The following is a 23,357-nucleotide window of genomic DNA, read 5'->3' as shown; positions in this document are numbered from 1 at the left end:
CATGCCCCTGTCTCCACAAAGAGAGAAACTGGCAGGCAGAGATCACGTTTGGGGCAAGCACACATCCCCGCAATACCTCAGAGTTCAAGGAGCAGCAGGAAGAACTATAACTGGCTTTGCTGTCTCTAGACGCTGCCCACCTGGGCTTTGAATTCTCCCACATACAGCTTTTCTCCTCCCTAGTAGAGCAGCCCTTTGTACTGTCAAAGTTTGGGGCTGGGGGAAACGAACTGAGACTGGCCTTTTCCTCTCCCCACCTTTAAGGTCACCCTCAGATCTGGGGAGGTCGACCCTGCCCTGGGAGGAGAGAGTGGTGGTCAGTAATTGACGGTCAGGAGCTCCCCTGCCCCCTCTCCTTTAGCTTCTTCCGCAGGGTCGGGGTGGGATGGGCAAGTCGATTCTTCTTAATTTTAATTGATTTTCTTAAATTGGCTCTAGCTCACCCGTTGCCGAAAGGAGAATTGAGGAGAATAACAGGGTGAGATAAGATTGGTTCCCTCGGTGCTAGCACAATAATAAAATAATAAATAAGAATAACAATACTGCCTGGAGGTTGACTGTTTGCAAGAATGCATGCTGGTTCCGATGACTTGTCACCAAGGACCTCTTTCTTGAGGTTATCCCTTTCAAGACCTGAGGCATAAACCTGAAGCAAGATGCATCTTTAGGAGGGAAAGGACTGAAAGGGAATAGGGGGAGAGGACAAAGAGGTTCGAGAGAAGCTGAGGGAACACCAGACACCTTTCTTTCCACCTCTCTTCCTCTTGCTTTACTTTCTCTTCTCACTCCTGTGTCGTCTTTTTCATTGCTTTTTGAATGAGTATGAATCCCTTTCTTCCCTACCTTTTCTTTTACATTCTCCCTTGGTGCACCCCAAACTGTGAAAGAACACATTCAGGATATTTCAGATTAAATGCAAAGACATGTCAATGAGATTCCTTTCAGAGACAGAACTGAGCTACTTACATGTGAGAATACTTTAAGACATCGGTTACTATAAAAGATGGTGAGCTCTTGGGAGCAGGGTACTCACCTTTGGTTAGTTTGTAAGATGCTATGCACATTTATAGCACTATATAAAAATAATAGATACAAATGAAGACTATTATAAATTGCACTCATTGCTGCAGCATGGAACAGTCTATGCAATATAGTCCATTGTTTATCTATAGTATTTGCATAAACGGTAGCAGCATCAGGGAACCTTTCAAATGCCTATCACAGAACAAGGAAATTAGTCTGCAGAAGGTAAACGAATGACAGGAATGGAAGTGTGGATGGTATGTAGTTTAAAATATTCTTCCTTTCGAAGAACAGATTTTGCTAAAGGATAAAGTACATTTAAAAAAAACCCTGCGTAATCAGATTTTTTTAAAAGCTGGAATTTCAACTCACAGGAAAAAGAAATATTAAACTTTAATGAAAATTTTGCATATTAAGGACGGTTCAAATTGTATAAAAACTTCATCATAAAACAAAGAGTAAGTACAATATAAAAAGTCAAATATTTAGACATAGCTGACGTGGATATAGCAAGACAGAAAACTTAGAGGCACTTAAATACCAGTTCTTGTTATAAAATACCAAAATGTTACCATGGCAAATAAGATTAATTCCCTTGTATGAAAGTATAAAGTGTCATATTTTATCCAAGAAGTATTTGGTTTTTTAAATAATTGGATTTATCAGGTAGACTTTCTGAAGTAGGCATGCATTCAAAAGAATTTTTTAGGCATAACTTTCATAAGAAGCTTAAAGTTTGAAGTCAGAATATTAGAAAATAAAGTAAAAGCCTTCTTATATGGATCCGTAGTATTGATTTCATGAAACAGAATAAAAACAGAGTTCAGAACAAAAGATTAGTCAGTTACTGTGCTGATGCAATGATTAACCAGGCAAAATGAGTTGAATCGGCAATATTGTATATTTACACAATTAGTCAGATTTTCTGATAAGAAAGATGAGAGATATACAGGTGTATCTGTAAATGAAACAAAGAAAAAGGGGCCTTATTACCATTATATTATGCTGATTTTATGTTGCCCACTTGAAAATTGGAATTGCTTTCTTAATGAATGCATAAGTGAAATGTATTGGTTCTTGGCACTGCAGCTCTGCTGTTTTGGTTTGTATCAGTATATTAGCTCAATTACAGTGTTGTGACTTGCATATTCCAGTCATTGGTCCTGCTGAACCCCAGGGGAGGACGGTGATTTTAATTTCATGCCTCAGTGGCTACAGTTAGTGACGGATGGGTCTTTCAGATAAGGGAATCGCTTTGTAAATTACCCATGGCTACCCCCTATACATATGTCACTGGAAATGGCTTGGTGTGTACAGGAATGGCATCAGCCTCCACCCGTAACCCCTACACTCCCTCCCCTCAGGAAAAACAATACAAAAACCCTGAAATGACTCCAGCAACCTTCAGACAAGCATGTCGTCATTGAGAACTGCTAATTAGATGGCATGCATCATACCAAGGCGCATGGTAGAAGCAGGCAGTTGTTTGGTATATAAGCCTGTGATTTTGAGATACTGTAACTGGGGCAGATTGTAAACAAGACATCTATAGAGATGTCTGGACTATCCTGTGAGAGAAGGAAACAAGAAGAAGCAATTTTACTGAGGATCTTGGAACAACAGCGCTGTGCAGAGATTATGGCTGAGTGGCTGTTACAAGTTGTGTTTGATTTTTGTAATCCTGTAGTTCTCAATCTTTTTTTAGCCTTTCTTTATCATTTGACAGACATGAGTTAGTGTTTCATTTTCAGAACAGAACACCTGATTAAATCAGTTATATATTTAAGAATATTTTGTCTGTCTTCTTAGTGAATTAGAAAGAATGAAAACAATACAACTTGATTTATAATAATAAATTGCCTTTGACAATATAAATATAGATGCAAAAAGAAATAGGTTTTTCTACATGATTTACATTATCTGGAAGTAAATTGACATTCCATTTGCATGGTTCTTGTATCAGAAATAATACACTGTGGTTAATGTTTTAGTTGTTTAAATATAGATAACCTTTGATGATCTATAAAAATCTTTTTGAATATGAAGACACTGAAATTTTATCCAAAATTCATGCTTTGTCTCATTACTTTAACTTGGTGTCGTATTATGGGGCACAGAGGAGAGAATACTAAGCGTCCCCAGTTAGATAATTGTCTGTTTACTATTTAGTAATTAGCTTTGAAACACATTCCGTTAAAAATCTGTCAAGTAGTTATGGGTTTCAAAATGTTATTCTCTGTGACTTTCATTTGTAATATACCCACAAAGCATCTCCTGTGTTCTCTTTGGTTGACATATCAGTAGTTCTATAGATAAGTCCTTTTGTTTTAGGTTAAAATTCTAACACTGTATTATCACATGACCTGTTAAACAACAATAACCTATTCCAGATTAAGCAATATCTTATTTTCCAAAGGAAAAAGCTTTAATAAGAAATTGTGAGAACATACCTTTTTTAAATTGTACGTTATGGTTTTCCAGTTCAGAATCCAGGCTTCCCTGTGCTTTTACCCTTCCTTAGTGGCTACCAACACTGTCTGGTTTCTCAACCATGTATGGATTTTTTTATTTTTGTTTTAATGAGCACTATTAAATGAACCTCTGTTTCTTGCCACCTGAATCCTTGTTGATAAAATATCATGCCTGCAAGCAACTGAAAAGCTCAGAGGTAATGTTTGTCACCCAGCCGGTTCAGGACTCTATTTCTGTGGCTGGGCTAAAGCAGAATTTATAGTCTACAAGATCTTAGTGGTAGTTTATCAGTTTATTCTGAATACCTTTAGAGAATTGGAGGCTGGCAGTCCCTTATCAACCTGCATAGGGAAGTATTATTTACATGTGCTTTGGATCTTGTGTTGCAGCAATTCTAGCACCGAGCAAGCAAGAAGGAAAATGGTCTTTTTGTACCTCTCAGAATCTGTCTTCATATTTTCTAGGCATTAGTTTAGTTGCTTTCTTTCTTATATAAAAAGAAAAGGAAAACCTCGATGAAACTAAGAATTGAGTTTATAGTGAAATGGCAAAAACCTCTTGTCCTAAAGGCATAAGATTTGTCAACAGCAAATGTATTTTCTATGTACTTTGTGTTCTCCTTCTGTGCACTGTACATCAGGTATTAACAATTTGATTGGCAGAATTAGAAGAATGAAATTGGACAAGAAATACACGTTAAGATCTTCCATGGTAATGAGTAGGAAATACATCTGAAACTGTAGAAGTAAACTTTAAAACTTTACATTTAATTACATGTCATTCTCTAGAATTCAGCACCCTGGAAAGGAAAACTGTTCCAGTGATAATATTTAATAGTTAGACCAGAAATCTTCGTTTAAATTAAACAGCCAGCATGGCTAAGGGAGATTTTCAGGTAACTCATAATAAAAAAGGCCTCTAGCATATTCACTGCTTGAAAAAGGGAATCAGTTGTACTGGAAAAGCTGTATATGATTTGGCAACACAGAATGAGCTTTGTTAATTGCTTAGCCTGACTCAGTCATGCCTTCACTGCTGAATTATGGTTACCAAGCTGATTGCTCTACCTTTAGTGTTTGATGATTCACTGTTTGAACGATAATGTGATGTTTTGCTCTCCGCAGGCCCACGAGCGATCAGAGAGCTCAGAGGTAGCTTTTGTTACCCAGCTCGTGAAAAAGCTGATGATCATCATTGCACGCCCGGCTCGACTGCTTGAGTGCCTGGTAAGCACAATCCTCAGAAGAAAGCGTATATGCTTTGAAGTGCCTGATTGGGTAGACAAGACAGTAAGAAGAAGCAATTCTTACACGGAAAATAAGTTTTTGAAAAAAAAATAGGTCCAAATCTAAAATAAGGACACGTAGGGCCTCTCTGGAAGTGTAGAGCTCTTAAAGTGGGTATAAATTGCCAGAACAGCTTAAAGGATCCTTAGTGTAAATGAGAATTGGACTCTGAGGGTCTGTCTACACAGCAAAGAAAACCCCGTGGCTGGCCCCTGCAGGACTTCAGGACAGTTTCACTGTTGTGTAGACTTCTGGGCTTGGGCTGGAGCCTGAGCTCTGGGATCCTCTCCCACCTCTGGGTTCTAGAGCCCAAGCCCAGATGTCTACACAGCAATGAAACAGCCCCGTGAGCTCGAGTCAACTGGCACGGGCCAGCCATGGGTTTTTTTTGCTGTTTAGACATACTGTCTGAATTTTTTAAAAAATTGTCGCGTTTTCTGAGTATGGAATTACATGTGTGCAGGTGGAACAATCCAAGCGAGTTTGTAAGCAAGATTAAATTCTGTACAGAACAGCATGAATATATTGAAGAGCAAGTCATATATTGCTTTCTAAACTACCCACTCAGACTAGTAAGAGGACATAGTTTTACACTTACTTCTGGACAGTAGGAACAAAGAATGCAGGCTGTACCTGCAGAACGGGGACTCAGTGTCTTGAGAAGCAGTGACTCTGAAAAGGATTTATGGATCATAGTGGACAGACAGCTGAACATGAGCTACCAGTGTAATACTGGGGGGGAAAGGGCTAATACGATCCTTGTATTTGCAAAAAGGGGAGAGGGGAGGTGATTCTATTTCTGTAGCTGGCATTGAGTGAGATTGGTACTGGAATAAAATACTGTGTTCAAACATCAAACAAAGAGATGCTGAAAAATTGGAGAGAGTGCAGACAAGAGCCACGAAAATGCCTTTCAATGACTGACTTACAGGGCTCAATGTTTAGCTTATCGAAAAGATCAAGAGGTGATTTTATTGTGGTATATGGGTACCTCAGTGGAGAGAAAATACAAGGAATTTAAGGGCTCTTTAATCTAGCAGAGAAATGGAGAACTAGAATCAGTGGAGCTGAAGCCAAAAAATTCAAAGGAGAAATAAAGCATATATATTTAACAGTGAGGGTGATGAACAGTTGGGACAAACTACCAGAAGTGGTGGATTCTCCATCTCCGTTCAAATCCAGACTTGGATGCCTTTCTGGAAGAAATGCTTTAGTGAAACACATTGTTGGGCTCAATACAGGGCTAGTCACTGGATGAAATTATCTGGCCCTGTGTTACACAGGAGGTCAGATTAGATGCTCTAATGGGCCCTTCTGGCCTTGGAATCTATCAAGCTGAGTAAAGTTGCTTCTTTTTCAGGCATTATTGCAGCTAGATAAATTCTGGCATGATCGTGCTTAGAGATAGGCAGTGGAACAGCTCATGTAAGAAGCAAACTTTCACAAGTTAAAATGAGATTGTACCAACAAAAAGTGAGTTTTAGCATGTGAGCTGTTGGAAGACAAACTAGCTGTGTGAAGCTTTTTTCAGAAGGTGGACAGCTTAGTGCCACAACGTTTTTTCTTTTCAAGGAGGAAAATTATGACAACAAAATATGTTTGTATTTTAAACTAGCTGAGATTTCTTGAATAATAAAATTGAGAGTATAAGGCAGTTATTTACTGCGTTGAGTCTTCCAACTTTCAGTGAATTTTCTAAGCGGTCATGGGAATTTTGCCGTATTGAGTGACTCTAATTAATTTTAACAATTTACTTAAAAATCTTCCCCACAAGTTGACATTGGGATTGAAAAAGCAAAACTAAAGTGAAATAGATTGCTATGAATCTTGTGGTGCTTACCCTGCTTTATACTGAAATTGATATATGTCATTAGAATAGCACACGTCCCCGTAGAAGGGTAAGAGAGCATTTGCCAAAGTTTAATGCCATCTCTGTAGAGTGGTGTTCCTCTTGGAAGCACTTCCTAACTCATACGTGCCGTTAGCTGCAAATTAATGTATCAAGAGGTTCCTGTGCTAGCTGCTGCACCTGTCCTTCTGAGATGAGCGTGGGAGCAGGTGGAGGCAATAGAGTCTCTGAGACTTGAGTAATGAACTCCAAAGCTTGTAGTGACAGCCCTGAAAACAAAGGGGCAAGACCCCAAAGTATATAAATACTGTACAGTTCTCTATTTTAGTATTCTCTGTGTTTTTTAAATCACTCTATCTACCTAACCATTTAAAAAAAGTTATTTATCTTATTCAACTGACCACAGTGCCATCAGTGCTAACGTTCCATCTGATACTGTATATAGGAGCAAGAGTATCCTAACAGCTTTCCATTGTAATAGTTTGGCTGTCAGTTTTCTCTTACACTTTTTGGAGCACGTGAATTCACTCATTTTATAACTTAACCTTTAATTTTGCTGTGCTTTCATCAGACCAGATGTGCTGTTAAATGATACAAAATGTACTAAAATTGTTTCATCTGAAACAAAGGTTATATCCAGCCACTCATATGACTCCTGCTTCTTCAATACAACATGAAAGGACTGAACATGTAGGTCAGGTGAGGAAATTGGAGTAATGCGTGTCAAGGGTTTTAATTGTTTTATACAATTTTGGTTATTTAATGTTTAAATCTTACCCCCCAAATTGTAAAATGCATATCGTTTATTTAAGGGCTGAGCATTTGGGCTTTGAAGGCAGCAATTCAGGCTCTCAGGTGAATACTTTAAGTTGACACATTTTTCAAATGTGTATTGTTTACCAATGAGACAGTCTCTTGGGGAAAATGTGTAATTTAGCAGTGGTTTTTCACAGTGGTATTTTATTGCAGACTGGAACACTGCTGCAGGAGGCTATTCCATTCGGTTATGTAAAACTACATTTAGAGGATCTCTTAAAAGTACTTTCTACTAAAAAGATTAGTACAGCTCTATTGATTCCACCTCTCTTCCCCGTTCCTTCTTCCATCCTTTCCTTGTCTGTTATCTTTAACTGTTATCTATTCACTGGCTGCTTTCTCTCTCCCAGTGAGTCTTATCTTGGGGGAAAAAAAATCCTTCCCTACCTCCCACTCCCCCTGCCCTCCTAGCCTTTTCCTATTACTTGCCTGTGTCTGGGTCTCACAGTGCGTAGACTTTGTCTCCCCCAACTCTCCCTCTGATCTAGTTCCTGTCTGCTGCTCTTACTAAGCCCTGGTTTACACTAGGAGTTGAGATCGAATTTAGCAGCGTTAATTCGATTTAACCCTGCACCCGTCCACATGACGAAGCCCTTTTTTTCGACTTAAAGGGCTCTTAAATCGATTTCCTTACTCCACCCCCGACAAGGGGATTAGCACTGAAATCGGCCTTGCTGGGTCGAATTTGGGGTACTGTGGATGCAATTAGACTGTATTGGCCTCTGGGAGCTATCCCACAGTGCTCCATTGTGACTGCTCTGGACAGGACTCTCAACTCAGATGCACTGGTCAGGTAGACAGGAAAAGGCCCACGAACTTTGGAATTTCAGTTTCCTGTTTGGCCAGCGTGGCAAGCTGCAGGTGACCATGCAGAGCTCATCAGCAGAGGTGACCATGATGGAGTCCCAGAATCGCAAAAGAGCTCCATCATGGACCGAACGGGAGGTATGGGATCTGATCGCTGTATGGGGAGAGGAATCCGTGCTATCAGAACTCCATTCCAGTTTTCGAAATGCCAAAACATTTGTCAAAATCTCCCAGGGCATAAAGGACAGAGGCCATAACGGGGACCCGAAGCAGTGCCGCGTGAAACTGAAGGAGCTGAGGCAAGCCTACCAGAAAACCAGAGAGGCGAACGGCCGCTCCGGGTCCAAGCCCCAAACATGCCGCTTCTATGATAAGCTGCATGCCATTTTAGGGGGTTCAGCCACCACTACCCCAGCCATGTTGTTTGACTCCTTCAATGGAGATGGAGGCAACATGGAAGCAGGTTTTGGGGACGAGGAAGATGATGATGATGAGGTTGTAGATAGCTCACAGCAAGCAAGCAGAGAAACCGGTTTTCCCGACAGCCAGGAACTGTTTCTCACCCTGGACCTGGAGCCAGTACCCCCCGAACCCACCCAAGGCTGCCTCCCGGACCCGCCAGGCGGAGAAGGGACCTCTGGTGAGTATACCTTTTAAAATACTATACATGGTTTAAAAGCAAGCATGTTTAATGATTGATGTGCCCTGGCATTCGTGGCTCTCTTGGTTATACTCCCAAAGCCTTTGCAAAAGGTTTCTGGGGAGGGCAGCCTTATTCCATCCACCATGGTAGGACACTTTACCACTCCAGGCCAGTAGCACATACTCGGGAATCATTGTAGAACAAAGCATTGCAGTGTATGTTTGCTGGCGTTCAAACAACATCTGTTCTTTATCTCTCTGTGTTATCCTCGGGAGAGTGATATCATTCATGGTCACCTGGTTGAAATAGGGTGCTTTTCTTAAGGGGACACTCAGAGGTGCCCGTTCCTGCTGGGCTGTTTGCCTGTGGCTGAACAGAAATGTTCCCCGCTGTTAGCCACGGGGAGGGGAGAGGGGTTACCCACGTGGGGGGGAGGAGGAGACAAAATGCGACCTTGTAACGAAAGCACATGTGCTATGTATGTAATGTTAACAGCAAGGTTTACTGTGAAAGAGTGTACCCATTGTTCTAGAAAATGTGTCTTTTTAAATACCACTGTCCCTTTTTTTCTCGCCACCAGCTGCATGTGTTTCAAGGATCACAGGATCTTCTCCTTCCCAGAGGCTAGCGAAGATTAGAAGGCGAAAAAAATGCACTTGTGATGAAATGTTCTCTGAGCTCATGCTGTCCTCCCACACTGACAGAGCACAGACGAATGCAGACAATGTCAGAGTGCAGGAAAGCACAAAATGACTGTGAGGAGAGGTGACTGGCTGAAGAGAGTAAGTGGTGGGCTGAAGAGAGGGCTGAAGCTGAAAGGTGACGGCAGCGTGATGAGAGGAAGCAGGATTTAATGCTGAGGCTGCTGGAGGATCAAACCAATATGCTCCATTGTATGGTTGAGCTGCAGGAAAGGCAGCAGGAGCACAGACTGCCACTACAGCCCCTGTGTAACCAACCGCCCTCCTCCCCAAGTTCCATAGCTTCCTCATCCAGACGCCCAAGAACGCGGTGGGGGTGCCTCTGGCCACTCCACCCCAGAGGATTGCCCACGCAACAGGAGGCTGGCATTCAATAAGTTTTAAAGTTTTAAACTTTTAAAGTGCTGTGTGGCCTTGTCCTTCCCTCCTCCACCACCCTTCCTGGTGCTTCTCTCCTCCACCACCCCTCCTGGGCTACCTTGGTAGTTATCCCCCTATTTGTGTGATGAATGAATAAAGTATGCATGAATGTGAAGTAACAATGACTTTATTGCCTCTGCAAGTGGTGATCGAAGGGAGGTGGGGAGGGTGGTTAGCTTACAGGGAAGTAGAGTGAACCAAGGGGTGGGGGGTTTCATCAAGGAGAAACAAACAGAACTTTCACACCGTAGCCTGTCCAGTCATGAAACTGGTTTTCAAAGCTTCTCTGATGCGCACCGCGCCCTTCTGTGCTCTTCTAACCGCCCTGGTGTCTGGCTGCGCGTAACCAGCAGCCAGGCGATTTGCCTCAACCTCCCACCCCGCCATAAACGTCTCCCCCTTACTCTCTCAGATATTGTGGAGCGCACAGCAAGCAGTAATAACTGTGGGAATATTGGTTTCGCTGAGGTCTAACCAAGTCAGTAAACTGCACCAGCGCGCTTTTAAACGTCCAAATGCACATTCTACCACCATTCTGCACTTGCTCAGCCTGTAGTTGAACAGCTCCTGACTACTGTCCAGGCTGCCTGTGTACGGCTTCATGAGCCATAGGCTGGGTCCCCAAGGATAACTATAGGCATTTCAACATCCTCAACGGTTATTTTCTGGTCTGGGAATAAAGTCCCTTCCCGCAGCTTTTGAAACAGACCAGAGTTCTTGAAGATGCGAGCGTCATGTACCTTTCCCGGCCATCCTACGTTGATGTTGGTGAAATGTCCCTTGTGATCCACCAGTGCTTGCAGCACTATTGAAAAGTACCCCTTGCGATTTATGTACTCGCCGGCTTGGTGCTCCAGTGCCAAGATAGGGATATGGGTTCTGTCTGTGGCCCCACCACAGTTAGGGAATCCCATTGCAGCAAAGCCATCTACTATGACCTGCACATTTCCCAGGGTCACTACCCTTGATATCAGCATATCTTTGATTGCGTTGGCTACTTGCATCACAGCAGCCCCCACAGTAGATTTGCCCACTCCAAAGTGATTCCCGACTGACCGGTAGCTGTCTGGCGTTGCAAGCTTCCACAGGGCTATTGCCACTCACTTCTCAACTGTGAGGGCTGCTCTCATCTTGGTATTCTTGTGTCTCAGAGCAGGGGAAAGCAAGTCACAAAGTTCCATGAAAGTGCCCTTATGCATGCAAAAGTTTCACAACCACTGGGAATTGTCCCAGACCTGCAACACTATGCGGTCCCACCAGTCTGTGCTTGTTTCCCGAGCCCAGAATCGGCGTTCCACCGCATGAACCTGCCCCATTAGCACCATGATGCCTGCATTGCCAGGGCCCATGCTTTGAGAGAAGTCTATGTCCATGTCCTCATCACTCACATCACCGCGCTGACGTTGCCTACTTGCCCGGTATCGCTTTGCCAGGTTCTGGTGCTGCATATACTGCTGGATAATGCATGTGGTGTTTAATGTGCTCCTAATTGCCAAAGTGATCTGAGCGGGCTCCATGTTTGCCGTGGTATGGTGTCTGCACAGAAAAAAGGTGCGGAACGATTGTCTGCCATTGCCCTGACGGAGGGAGGGGCGAATGACGACATGGCTTACAGGGAATTAAAATCAACAAAGGGGGTGGCTTTGCAAGAAACTGAATGGCCCCCTCAAGGATAGCACTCAAAACCTCAAGGATAGAACTCAAAACTGGGTTTAGTAGGTCGTTGATTTCACGGAGGGAGGGAGGAGAAAATGAATACAAAACAAATCTGGTCTATTTCTTATTTTGAGCCACTTCATCTATCTTTATACATCTTGCTGGCAGCAGACTGTGCAGTATGACTGCTTGCCATCATCAACACCTGGGTGCTCGGCAGAAGACGGTGCAGTATGACTACTGGCCATCATCTTCTGCTTGCTGCAGATTAAAAGACAGTGCGGGACTGAATTGCCACGAGACGAAACAAGGGAAATGACCTGGCTGAGTCACTCCCATGTTTGCCCAGGCGCCCGGTTAAAAGAGCATCCAGGACTACGTCGATGACGGCTACCAGTCATACTGCACTGTCTGCTGCCAAAAGGCAATAAACTGCTGCTGTGTAGCAATGCAGTACCACATCTGCCAGCACCCAGGAGACATACAGTGACGGTTAGCTGAGCGGGCTCCATGCTTGCCGTGGTATGGCGTCTGTACAGGTAACTCAAGAAAAAAGGCGCAAAACGATTGTCTGCCCTTGCTTTCATGGAGGGAGGGAGGGAGGGAGGGAACGGGGGCCTGACAATATGTACCCAGAACCACCTGCGACAATGTTTTAGCCCCATCAGGCACTGGGATTTCTACCCAGAATTCAAATGGGCAGCGGAGACTGCGGGAACTGTGGGATAGCCACCCACAGTGCAACGCTCCGGAAGTCGACGATTGCCTCGGTACTGTGGACACACTCCGCCGACTACATGCGCTTAGAGCATTTGTGTGGGGACACACACGATCAACTGTATAAAAACGCTTTCTACAAAACCGACTTCTATAAATTCGACCTTATTTCGTAGTGTAAACATACCCTAAGGTCACTAATGACTTCTTCTTAGCCAAATCAGAGGCACTTCTCACCTCCTTCACTCGTTGCTGCCTTTGGCAAAATTGCCTATTATTTGCTTAGTGCTGACTTTGAGCTCATCACTGAATGGATTATATAACAAAAAAGTGGTCCTTGCTCCAAGGTGCTTACAATTTTAAAAGCATCCTTTTCCTCCTCCACTTTCTCTCCTCTCTTGGTTTTTATGATTGTATTTGTTTGTTTTTTTGGTCATCTCCTGTCTTGCTAACGACTCTTTCAAGTAAATTGTGCTGTTTGGTGTCAGTCACTGGTCCACTGTACAAAACAATTACTCAGTTCAAAACACTTTGGTAGTCTCTGCACAGGAGTCCAGCACTGTTAAACAATGTGGTTTGCAGATCAGAGTTAAAGGTACTTTAGCAACACTGTCTTAGGAAGCATGTGCATCCTGCCTGAGCTATCAAATGGTCCTAGTAACCACTGGCAGGTTAATAGTTTAGAGCAGTTTGACAAACAGAAATGAAATCTTCTGTGATACTGAAATTCGTAACTGCATGCAACATAGTTTGAAGCAAGATTAGTGCCTTTATAGAATGTTTTGCTCAGCTAATTAAGTTTGATGGGAGCTTGCTGTTGAGTGGCTTAATTCATCTTTCTCCCACGCTGAGATGGCAGAAAACTTCACATAGGTCCTCACCTCAAAACTTCTGTTTCTATAGTGTACATCATGGACTATAACAACATAAGAACTTAGGGCAAGCTAAATATTGGAGGTATCATGACCCTACTGCATAAATCCCCTACTGTCAACTTTTTTGTTTTATAAAATGTTTTCTTACCATCTCTTTTGTCTCTGTTCATTGGCAAAGCCAGCTGATCCGAGGATATGGACATCCAGCACAGTCTCTGAATACATCTAATGGTTTACATTTTTCTAGAGCAGGAGGCTGTACATCATGTTGATATACTTGTTGTGACTGTAAGTGTTTTGCAGCATCCTTAGGCCTTGGAATCAGTTTTGGATATATTTGAGCAGGCTAGATGTTAAAGCTTAACAATAACCGTGTTTTTTCCCCTCCTTTTCTGGGGGAAATAAAACAAGAACAAATTCTCTTTTAATTTTGGAATCAAATCACTCATATCTCTTGTCCTACTCTTTCACTTTAGGAGTTTGATCCCGAAGAGTTCTACCATCTGTTAGAAGCTGCTGAAGGTCATGCCAAGGAAGGGCAAGGAATTAAATGTGACATTCCTCGTTACATTATCAGCCAGCTGGGCCTTACCCGGGATCCCCTGGAGGGTGAGAATTTCTTACTTTGCATCCTTTGGGCTAAAAGCCTTTCCAAATATCAAGTATGAGCCATCTTCACTGGTCGTTGCTCTGTTAAATGAGAACTTTTTTCCCTTTAATTCACCTGCCCCTTTTTGTCCTCATCGTCTCTTGCTATTCTCAAAATTTAAACTGATGGGAATGGCCATAGAAAGGCCCATTTTGCAGCACAACCAGCACACTTCCACTACACAGAGGGACATCATGAGTGCATTCTGAAGCCCCCCACCATGAATGCTGCAAAGCCATAGAGTCTGTGTACAGGTGCAGGGGAGTTGCAGGGTCATTGTCTGAGTGGATCAATTGGCCACAATCCCTACATTTTGGATGGAGTAGTGCAGGAGTCCACAGATGCTGCTTCACTGAAGAAACTGTATTAACAGACACAGACTGACTGGTTTGGGAGTTGGAGAGGAGTCTATTATCCTAGCTTTTGTGTTGGTCCCCCAAGGAGCAAAGTTTGTTTACTCAAGCTTTGCATGAGGGGCCAGGACTATTATCATTTTTGTAGAATTGACAATATGTTCTCCACTATACAAGGCAAAAAAGTACAGACAATTCCTGCCCAAAGAGCCTACAGTCTCCATGATAATCACAGGGGTGACAGGATGCAGTGGGAGAGACAGGAGAGAGAGGTTAGAGGATGGGGGAAGTTTGAGAATGGAAGGTGTTTTGTTCCCTTATTGGGTAACTCAGAGCACTACAGACTGCAACAGCGTTGCCATGTTGTATGAAGCATTTGTTAACCCTCCAATGAATAGTGTAGACATTTGGGGTTTTTTAATAGTTATACTTAGAATGAGTGTTTGCTAAATGTGATGTCAGTCAGTCATTTTCATAGATTCATATGACAGGTATAGTCTATACTTCTGAGAGTTCATCTCGATCAGTGGTTCTCAACCTATTTATCATTGTGGGCCTCTTATGCAGCTCTCTCTGTGTTACGTGGGTCGCATCCACACAATATATATATATATATATATATATACTATTTGTATGACCCTGAAGATGTCACGTGGGCCGCAGCTGTGTGCTGATTGGATTGCAGGCAGGCCACGGTTGAGAACCATGGCTCTAGATGCAGAAGTTTATACTTCTGGTCCCAAAAGGCATTTAATCATTTAATTTTTTTTAAACTTGTACAGTGTTTCAAGCAACCTGTTTTTGTAAAGGGAGATAATTTACAGTATATTTTATATATACAGACTTTTAAAATATTGTATGTTATATTAAATGATTTGGCAAATTTTTAAAAGATCTTGAGAATTTATCTGTTTTGTCAAAGCTTGAGAGAGTCAGTCAAATTACAGTACCTTTTTTGGGTTAAATATCAAGGATCCTTACTAACTGAGGATTATCATTATAATAGAGTACAAATAAAATGATCCAGACATTCTGGGCACCCTGACCAGCCATCTCTGTCCAGCACATGCTCTTAATCTATCCCCCTGCCCCATTCCTTAAGCGTGATCTGGAGGAGGCTGAGCAGGTCTGGCAGCCCTTCTAGACCTCAGTGTTCTACATGGTAAAATTTGTGTGCTTTCTAATATGCTCCTGGGCACAGAGCCCCAGAAAATCTAAACTTTGAAATCAGTGAGTTATTGCACAATTAAATATTTCATCTCCGTGTTTTATTAATCTCATTTAATCTCTTTTCTTTTGAGATATTTATAGGCACAAATTTTGCTTCCATGCTTGGCTCAGCAACAATAAAACCTGCCACAGAGACTGGAAGTTACCACAGAATTTGGCAGCAATTGAACTTTGGTTTTCTTTTTCTCTTGTGGAAACAGTTTTACCTTAATTTCTGCAATATTTGTCAGAATTACAGAGTGACAGGTTGGCAAGCAACATCAGATGACAGCTTTTTAGGAAAATGTTCACCAGAGGTTACTGAATGCAATTTAATTAATTGTGTCTGTTGAAATCTGATGTAAAGTGACGTTTCCGTTGATCCCTGTCAGGGAGGAAGAGAACCTTTCATTTACTTATTTCCCATAAAAAACTGTGTAAAGGTGTCGAGGTGCCTCATTTTCTTTCTATGAAATGGAACTGTAGAAATGTCAGTGATTTTGTTGTATCCATTTAGAGATTTCTTTTAGATACCAATACCCTTCTAGCCTGTTGCCTTTTGGACGTGGGATTGATCCTGTGAGGTGCTTAGCAACTCCTGAAAGGAGCTGAGCATCCTGAACTCCCACTGGCTTCCCCATGGTTTGCGGGTGCTTGGCACCTTGCAGAATTGGGCCAACTAGAGACAAGAAAATTTTTAGAAATCTAATTTCCATACCCTAATGGGATGGGTATACCCGCATAGACATAAATGTGCAGACACATGCTGCTGACCCTTAACAAATTGCTGGAGAAATATTAAAAGCATTACCATAGTATTTGCATTTATTCATTATCCTTGTTGTAGGGAATATCTGGAATGCTACAAAATACTGAGGTAAGGATAATTGGTTGTCTTTGTATGAGACATTACCTAAAACAGCTGGCAAGATTTTAAAGGTGACTATTGTGTAATAGCATAACATTTTTGCAGGAAAGGAAGAAATGTGCTTTTCTGACATCTACAAATACTTTCTAAAATACTGTTTCTTTGCCATATAGAAACAGATTAATTATATGTTGAGACAGTTATAAATAGTCGTTCTTTGTTGTTTGCAGAAATGGCCCAGCTGAATAGCTATGACAGTCCAGACACTCCAGAGACAGATGATTCAGTGGAGGTAAAGAAGCAATATACTTGTTCTGTCTAGCTATTTCTTCCCTAGAAAGAAACAGTCTAATACAATGGTAAAAGATTTGTTAGGAAAACAAGATTATAATACAATGTATATTATAACACACTGAATATTTTTAACAAAATTTATTTGGTAAACAATTTGAAAATACTTTTAAAAGCTAACTTGCATGCTTATAGAAACTTGGACATAGCTCTATAAATACTGTGAAGAAGTAATGATTTAAAGATAATTTGGTAACTAATAGAGGCAGATGAATATGGACAGGAATTATCAAGAAGGTTGACAACTTTTTTTTTTTTTTTTACAACCATTAACAAAAATGGGGCTAAGGAAGAAATGTGTTGGCATAGGTAAAGAATCTTGGGGAGTGAATTTAGGATCCCAAGACAAGGATTTACTAATGATTTGTTGAGAAAATGTAGTCATTTATCTCTCCAGGCTTCACAGATCTGTAGGTTTTGCTTTGATTGTGTAACAAAAACGACGATTTATTTAAAAGATCTATTAGGGAAAGACCAGCTTTTGGCGGGGAAAGCTCCAGGCCTCCTAGGGATGCAAACTACATGTTGATGCGAGGTAGAATTTTCAAAAGTGCCTATGTGCTAGATTCTCCAAGGTACTTAGGCAGCTAAATCCACCATTTATTTATGTGCCATTGACATCCTTAAAACCACTGCTCAGCTGCCACCTAACCTCACAGGTGCCCAAGTCCTCAAGGTGCCTAAGTGTCCTCTAGTAGGCACGTGCTGCGCCGCTGCCCCCTCCCCCCCACCAGCTAATGAGGTGCTCAGAGCCCTGGCTGAAGCCAAAGTCTCAGCAGTGCTGAAACAGGATTCTCAAACTAGACTTTCCCCTGCCTGTCTCACTAGCAGAGCCTGATCCCATAGGCATTCTCAGAGTCTGCCCAAGACATACCACCTGTCACAAAAGAATACAGTTCAGGAATCTGTGTGTGTATATGAATACGTGTGTCCTGGCCTAATAGTTAGGGCACTCCGGGAGATGTGGATTCAAATCCCTGGTCCAGAGCAGGGACTTGAATCCGGGTCTCCTTTATCCCTGGTGAATGCCCTAACCACTGAGCTGTTGGGTATAATGACATTGGGGTCTCTCTCGTGAAAGATCTGGGTTTCAGCTTCAAGAGTGCAGGCTAGCAGAGCGGCTGACCTGGCTTAGGTGCCTAACTCCAGAAAAGGGGTTCACAGCTGAAAATCCCAAGCAGAGGGAAGTGCCTCTCTCTGGCCCATCAGTTATGCACCTTTCCTCTGCATTTCACTCCTGGCTAGCTTAGGCAGCTCCCCGCTCCGCTGGCTGGCTTCTGAGGCAGGTAACTCTCCCCATATATTGAATGGGGAGCCTGGGTGCATAACTCAGGGCTGAGGATTGGATTCCACTAGGTGGCAAGGCACCTCAGGGTTAGGCATTGCAATACCTAAATATTTTTGTAGATTTGGCCCTGAGCACTTTAGGAACATAAGTCCCACTGACTTCTAAATAATGTAGGAACTTTGAAAATCCCACCCCAGTCTACAGCATAAAGTAAATTATGCTTGTCTCTAGTATGACTGTATACAGTACAGAATAATCTCTGCTGGAAGTGCTCAATGAAAATTGAGAATGCAAACATGACTTAAAGTTGCTGAGGAACTCAACATTTCTCAGCTAATATCCTGATTAGTACAAGAATACAATGGAAAGGAAGGATGACCCTGCGACTCAGAAGATCTGGATTCTGTTCCCATTTCTGCCACAGACTTCCTGTGTAACTTTGAACAAGTCACCTGATGTCTCTGCCTCAGTGTCTGTCAGTTTTGAGCTCCTCGGGTGGAAGTAACCCAAAAAGCATGATGTATATTGTTGTTAGAAATACTTCAGGTTTCAGAGTAGCAGCTGTGTTAGTAAAATGAGCTATTATCAGCAGGAGAAAAAAACTTTTGTAGTGATACTCAAGATGGCCCATTTAGACAGTTGACAAGAAGGTGTGAGGATACTTAGTATAGGGAAGTAGATTCAATATGTGTAATGACCCAGCCACTCTAATATTTCAGTTTATTCGATACTGTGGGTCCTGGCGGGCTATTGAGCATGATCAGAAAGTCAATGTGCAAAGGCTGCTCTGAGTTCCATGGTAGTTTAAAAAACAAACATCATTCATTACACAATAGAAGGATATTAGAAGGTTACCAGCGAAGGGGAATGGATCTACAATCTAACAGAAATCAAAATGTAATGTATGTAGTATGAAGAATTAAATGGAAGATTTCAGTATGACAGTGGTTTAAATGTGGCAACCATTTCTTAGTTATAGCATGTTAAGGGAAAGGAGTAAATATAAAATATATTATACCACCAAATATTTGAGACACATACATACAGATCTTCCAGTTACAAAGCAAAAGTTCCAGGACAATAGATTTTTTTTGTTGTTTTTCTGTAAATTCAGGAATAAAATTAAATGATTTTCATATTTTCTATTCAGCAGCGAAGTACATTTTTTAAAAGTAGGCTAGATTCTGGTGAATTGTAGGAAAAAAAAAAATCCCTTCTCCTTGATTTTCAGAGTCGCGGGGCCCCTGCACAGTCAAAGAAAACTCCCTCTGAAGAGGAGTTTGAAAACATTAAGCTAATCAGCAACGGGGCTTATGGGTAAGGTTTTCAGGCTGTGTCTAGCATTTTGCTTTTCAAGAAGATGTTACTGTCAAGCCACCTGATAAAGAATTAGGCCTTTCAGACCCTTAATCACGATATGCCCTTGCCAGCTGCTTGCTCACATTACACTACAACTTTGACCTCAAGCCCTATTATGCTGTAACTTTTTCTGTTAAGTTTGCCTTCGCGATATGTGGACAAAACTCATATATGATAGATTAATGTGACATTTGAGAGGTTACAATTGAGGTATGACATTTGTGTGTTATCCAGGGCAATTATCTTTATGAATAATGGTGTCATTTATTTTACATTTTGTTTACATTGTAGTATTTCTTAAAGGAAAGAATATAATAATAAAATACATTTGTTTGTTAACATCACATACCCGGACATAAGTTCAATACTTATTAAAACTAGACGTTAAAGTGTAATTTCACTGTGAGGAGTTGCTGTGTAAAAATGTCCTAATGTTTCATTGTGTCTTAATGAGTCCAGAACAGACTTGCTCAGTTTACAAGTTAAAATTCCAACTGCCAGCCCCACACAAAGAACCCGGAATTTGAAATTTGACATTACAAGTTTGGTTGATTAAGCTAACAGTGTTGATGTAATATACTTAGAGTTCTGTAAGGCATTTGACTTGGTACCACATGACGCTTTGATTAAAAAAACTAGATATATTAACGTGGTACACATTAAATTGATTAAAAGCTGGCTAACTGACAGGTCTCAAAATGTAATTGTAAAGGGGGAATCATCATCAAATGTGTTTCTAGAGGGATCCCACAAGAATAGGTCATTGCTCTGCTCTATTTAAAATTTTTATTATTGACCCGGAAGAAGGCATAAAATCATCACTGATAAAGTTTGCGAATCACACACCGATTGGAGGAATGGTATATAATGAAGAGGACAGGTCACTGATAAAGTGAGCTGGATTTCTTGGTAAGCAGGGTGCAAGCAAACCATGTGTTTTAATATGTCCAAAAGTAAATGTGTACATTTGGATAAAGAACGTAGCCATACTTACAGGATGGGTGACTATCCTGGGAAGCAGTAACTCTGAAAAAGATTTGATGGTCATCGTGGATCATCAGCTGAATAGGAGCTCCCAGTGTGACTCTGTGGCCGAAAGGGCTGTTGCGATCCTTGGATAAATAAACAGGAGAATCTTGTGTAGGAGTAGAGGGGTTATTTTACTTCTGTATTTGGCACTAGTGCGACCACTGCTGGAAAACTGGTTCCAGTTCTGGTGTTCGCAGTTCAAGAAGGATGTTGATAAATTGCAGAGGGTTAGAGAAGAGCCATGAGAATGATCAAAGGACTAGAAAACCTGCTTTATAGGAGCTCAATCTATTTAACTTAACAAAGAGAAGGTTAAGGGGTGACTTGATTAGTCCAAAAACCTACATGGGAAACAAGTATTTAATAATAGACTCTTCAGTCTAGCAGACAAAGGTATAACAAAATCCAATGGCTGGAAGTTTCAGGCTAAAAACAAGGTGTAATTTGTTAAAGGTGTGAGTAATTAACCATTTGAACAATGGACCAAGAGTTGTGGTAGATTCTCTATCACCGGCAATTTTTAAATTAAGATTGGATGCTTTTCTAAAAGATCTGCTCTAGGAATTATTGTGGGGAAGTTCTCTGGCCTGTGTTATAGAGGAGATCAGACGAGATGATCTTGGTCCCTTCTGGCCTTGGAATCTGTGACTCTCTGAAACTCCATTTCGGTTCTTTCTGGCTGTGGCATCATAACCAGTGATATTCAGCAGGCCAAATTCTACCCTCAGGTATACCTGTGCTGCCCCTTGATTTTAATGGGACTTAAGCACGTGCTGAAGTGCTTTTTTGAATTAAATGAAAATGTAATAAAAGCTTATTTTAGTCAGTAAGTAAAAAGGGGAGAGCAGATCAGAGAGCCCGTTTGTTAGATAAGAAAGTGCCATTTTTACAGTCACTTTTCCATGTAGACCCATATTTTCAAGTACATCCCTCTAAAGGAATGTTTACACTGTAGTTAGACCCCTGTGGCTGGCCCATGCCAGCTAGCTCAGGCTAAAGGGCTGTTTAATTGTGGTGTAGATGTTCGGGCTCGGGCTGGAGCCTGGGCTCTAGGACCCTGCAAGGTATGAGGATCCCAGAACTCGGGCTGCAGCCTGAACCTGAACACCTATGCTACAATGAAATAGCCCCTTCGCCCAAGCCCCGGGAGCCTGAGTCAGCTGGCACGGGCCCACTGTAGGTGTCTAATTGCAGTGTAGACATACCCTAAAAGGCTAGAGGTGGTTTGCTCAAAGTCATATCCTTGCTATATGTACTGTGTGCTTTATCCAGCTGATATGATACTGTGTTAAATATAATACAATAAGCCACTCCAGAGACAGGGGAGTAAGTATTGATTCAATAGAGCAAGCTAACTGAATGAAAACCTTATTTGCAAACTGTACTATGAATGTGCGGACAAAGATATGCAAATGGTAGAAATGAAAAGGATATTTTACTGCAGGAAATCCTGCATCATGTTGTTACAGCTAATCCAGCTCTTTAATTTATGGCGCTTGGAAGGAAGTTGCACTGATCCCATTCATTTTAAGTCATTTTTCAGTTGACTGGTGATTGTAATAAATATTGAAATGATGAACAGTATGTGCCTCTACCATATCCCCAAGATTGTGTGCTACAGTCTTCATTTATTGTCTGGACATTTGAAAATACTGCAGGAATGTATGGTTTCTGATGTAATCTCACAGAGCTCTAGTCTTATTTCTGATGGAGGAATTGCAATTTTAATTTTAGTATGCAAGAATCTCATAAAGTTGCGAGAGCTTTCCCTGATTAAGGCTGAGCTAGTCTCACCGCTGAGAATGTTATATATTTGGAGAAGCCGGTGAAGAGTAGCCTTCCCCATTTCTTACTCTGAGGAAAAGCATAGAGAGAGTTCTTCTGTAGTGATGCTTGCCATGACAGATGTTTTATGTAGTCATAGATAAACCAAGCAGTAGCCTATCAGTGTACGTGATGTAGTGACCCCCGATCCATTGTTTTTTAAATGGTCCGAACTGAAGGTAGGAACCCTTTTGTTGTGTTCTAGGGCTGTGTATTTGGTGCGGCACAAGACTACCCGCCAGCGCTTTGCCATGAAGAAGATCAACAAACAGAACCTAATTTTGAGAAACCAGATCCAGCAGGCCTTCGTGGAGAGAGACATCCTGACCTTTGCTGAGAACCCCTTTGTAGTCAGTATGTTCTGCTCCTTCGAGACCAAACGCCACCTCTGTATGGTTATGGAGTATGTGGAAGGTATTTGTCTCAGGTTTGAAAAGTATCTGGTTATATTACTGAATGTTTAATTGTTTGAAACATGTTAATGTTGCAGAGTGGCAGTAATTATTGTATATATAGTGCCTTTCATGCTGTATTATCGCCAAGTGCTTTACAGATTGAGTCTTTAGGATCACCCACCATTGCCTTCTAGGATCGAATGTTGAGGCCAAAATAGGCTTAGATTGTGTTCTCAAGATGTCACCTTGGTAGACCTTTCACATAACGGGTCTGCCCATGCCTACACAGAAGAGGGTCTGAGCCACCTCTACAATACGATTTGTTCCTAAGCACTATGAAGGGTGATCCATGGGTCTGAACTTCATATGGTGGAGAGGGAGTGGAGATTGTCTGGCCCACATTGCAGAGATGGGTCAGAAAAGTCAGTCCAGCCTGGAGCTGTGATACCTTGCCTGGGGAAATGCCCACTCTGTGGGTCCCAATGGGAGCTGCAGCTAACATAGCTTGGCTGCAGTGGATCTGCGCCAACACAGAGCCATGTGCAGGGAAGCTTCTGGGGAGCTAGAGCCAGTGTGGAGGTCTCTGCAGGGGAATAGCTGCAGAGACACTTGAACAGGGAGCTCTCCTGTGGGTACTATCATTGGAGGGGATGATCTGGCCCATGATTTGGTTAGTATTAAGGTTAAAAAGATCCAGAACAGAAATGCTAAGGTCTGGTCAAGCAGCGGAGCATTTGTACCATAACAGGAAGCTGATGAGGAACAAC

At 41.9% G+C, this 23,357-nt stretch overlaps 1 protein-coding gene across 12 annotated transcripts in view; it reads left to right on the top strand.

Annotated features, from left to right (window-relative positions):
• MAST2 (microtubule associated serine/threonine kinase 2) overlaps nucleotides 1-23,357 on the top strand; it is a 391,471-nt gene that overhangs the window by 339,931 nt on the left and 28,183 nt on the right. For all 12 annotated transcript variants that reach the window (XM_048862155.2, XM_048862154.2, XM_048862150.2 and 9 more), the window contains 5 exons: nucleotides 4,620-4,721; nucleotides 13,742-13,874; nucleotides 16,575-16,636; nucleotides 19,215-19,300; nucleotides 22,401-22,609. In XM_048862155.2, coding sequence (XP_048718112.2) covers nucleotides 4,620-4,721; nucleotides 13,742-13,874; nucleotides 16,575-16,636; nucleotides 19,215-19,300; nucleotides 22,401-22,609 — 592 coding nt within the window. The remainder of the gene's footprint in view (nucleotides 1-4,619; nucleotides 4,722-13,741; nucleotides 13,875-16,574; nucleotides 16,637-19,214; nucleotides 19,301-22,400; nucleotides 22,610-23,357) is intronic.

Source organism: Caretta caretta, chromosome 8 (assembly GCF_965140235.1).
Source record: "Caretta caretta isolate rCarCar2 chromosome 8, rCarCar1.hap1, whole genome shotgun sequence".
Classification (NCBI taxonomy): Eukaryota; Metazoa; Chordata; order Testudines; family Cheloniidae; genus Caretta; species Caretta caretta.
The sequence above is the reverse complement of the archived record's forward strand: the minus strand, read 5'-3'. Positions and strand labels throughout refer to the sequence as shown.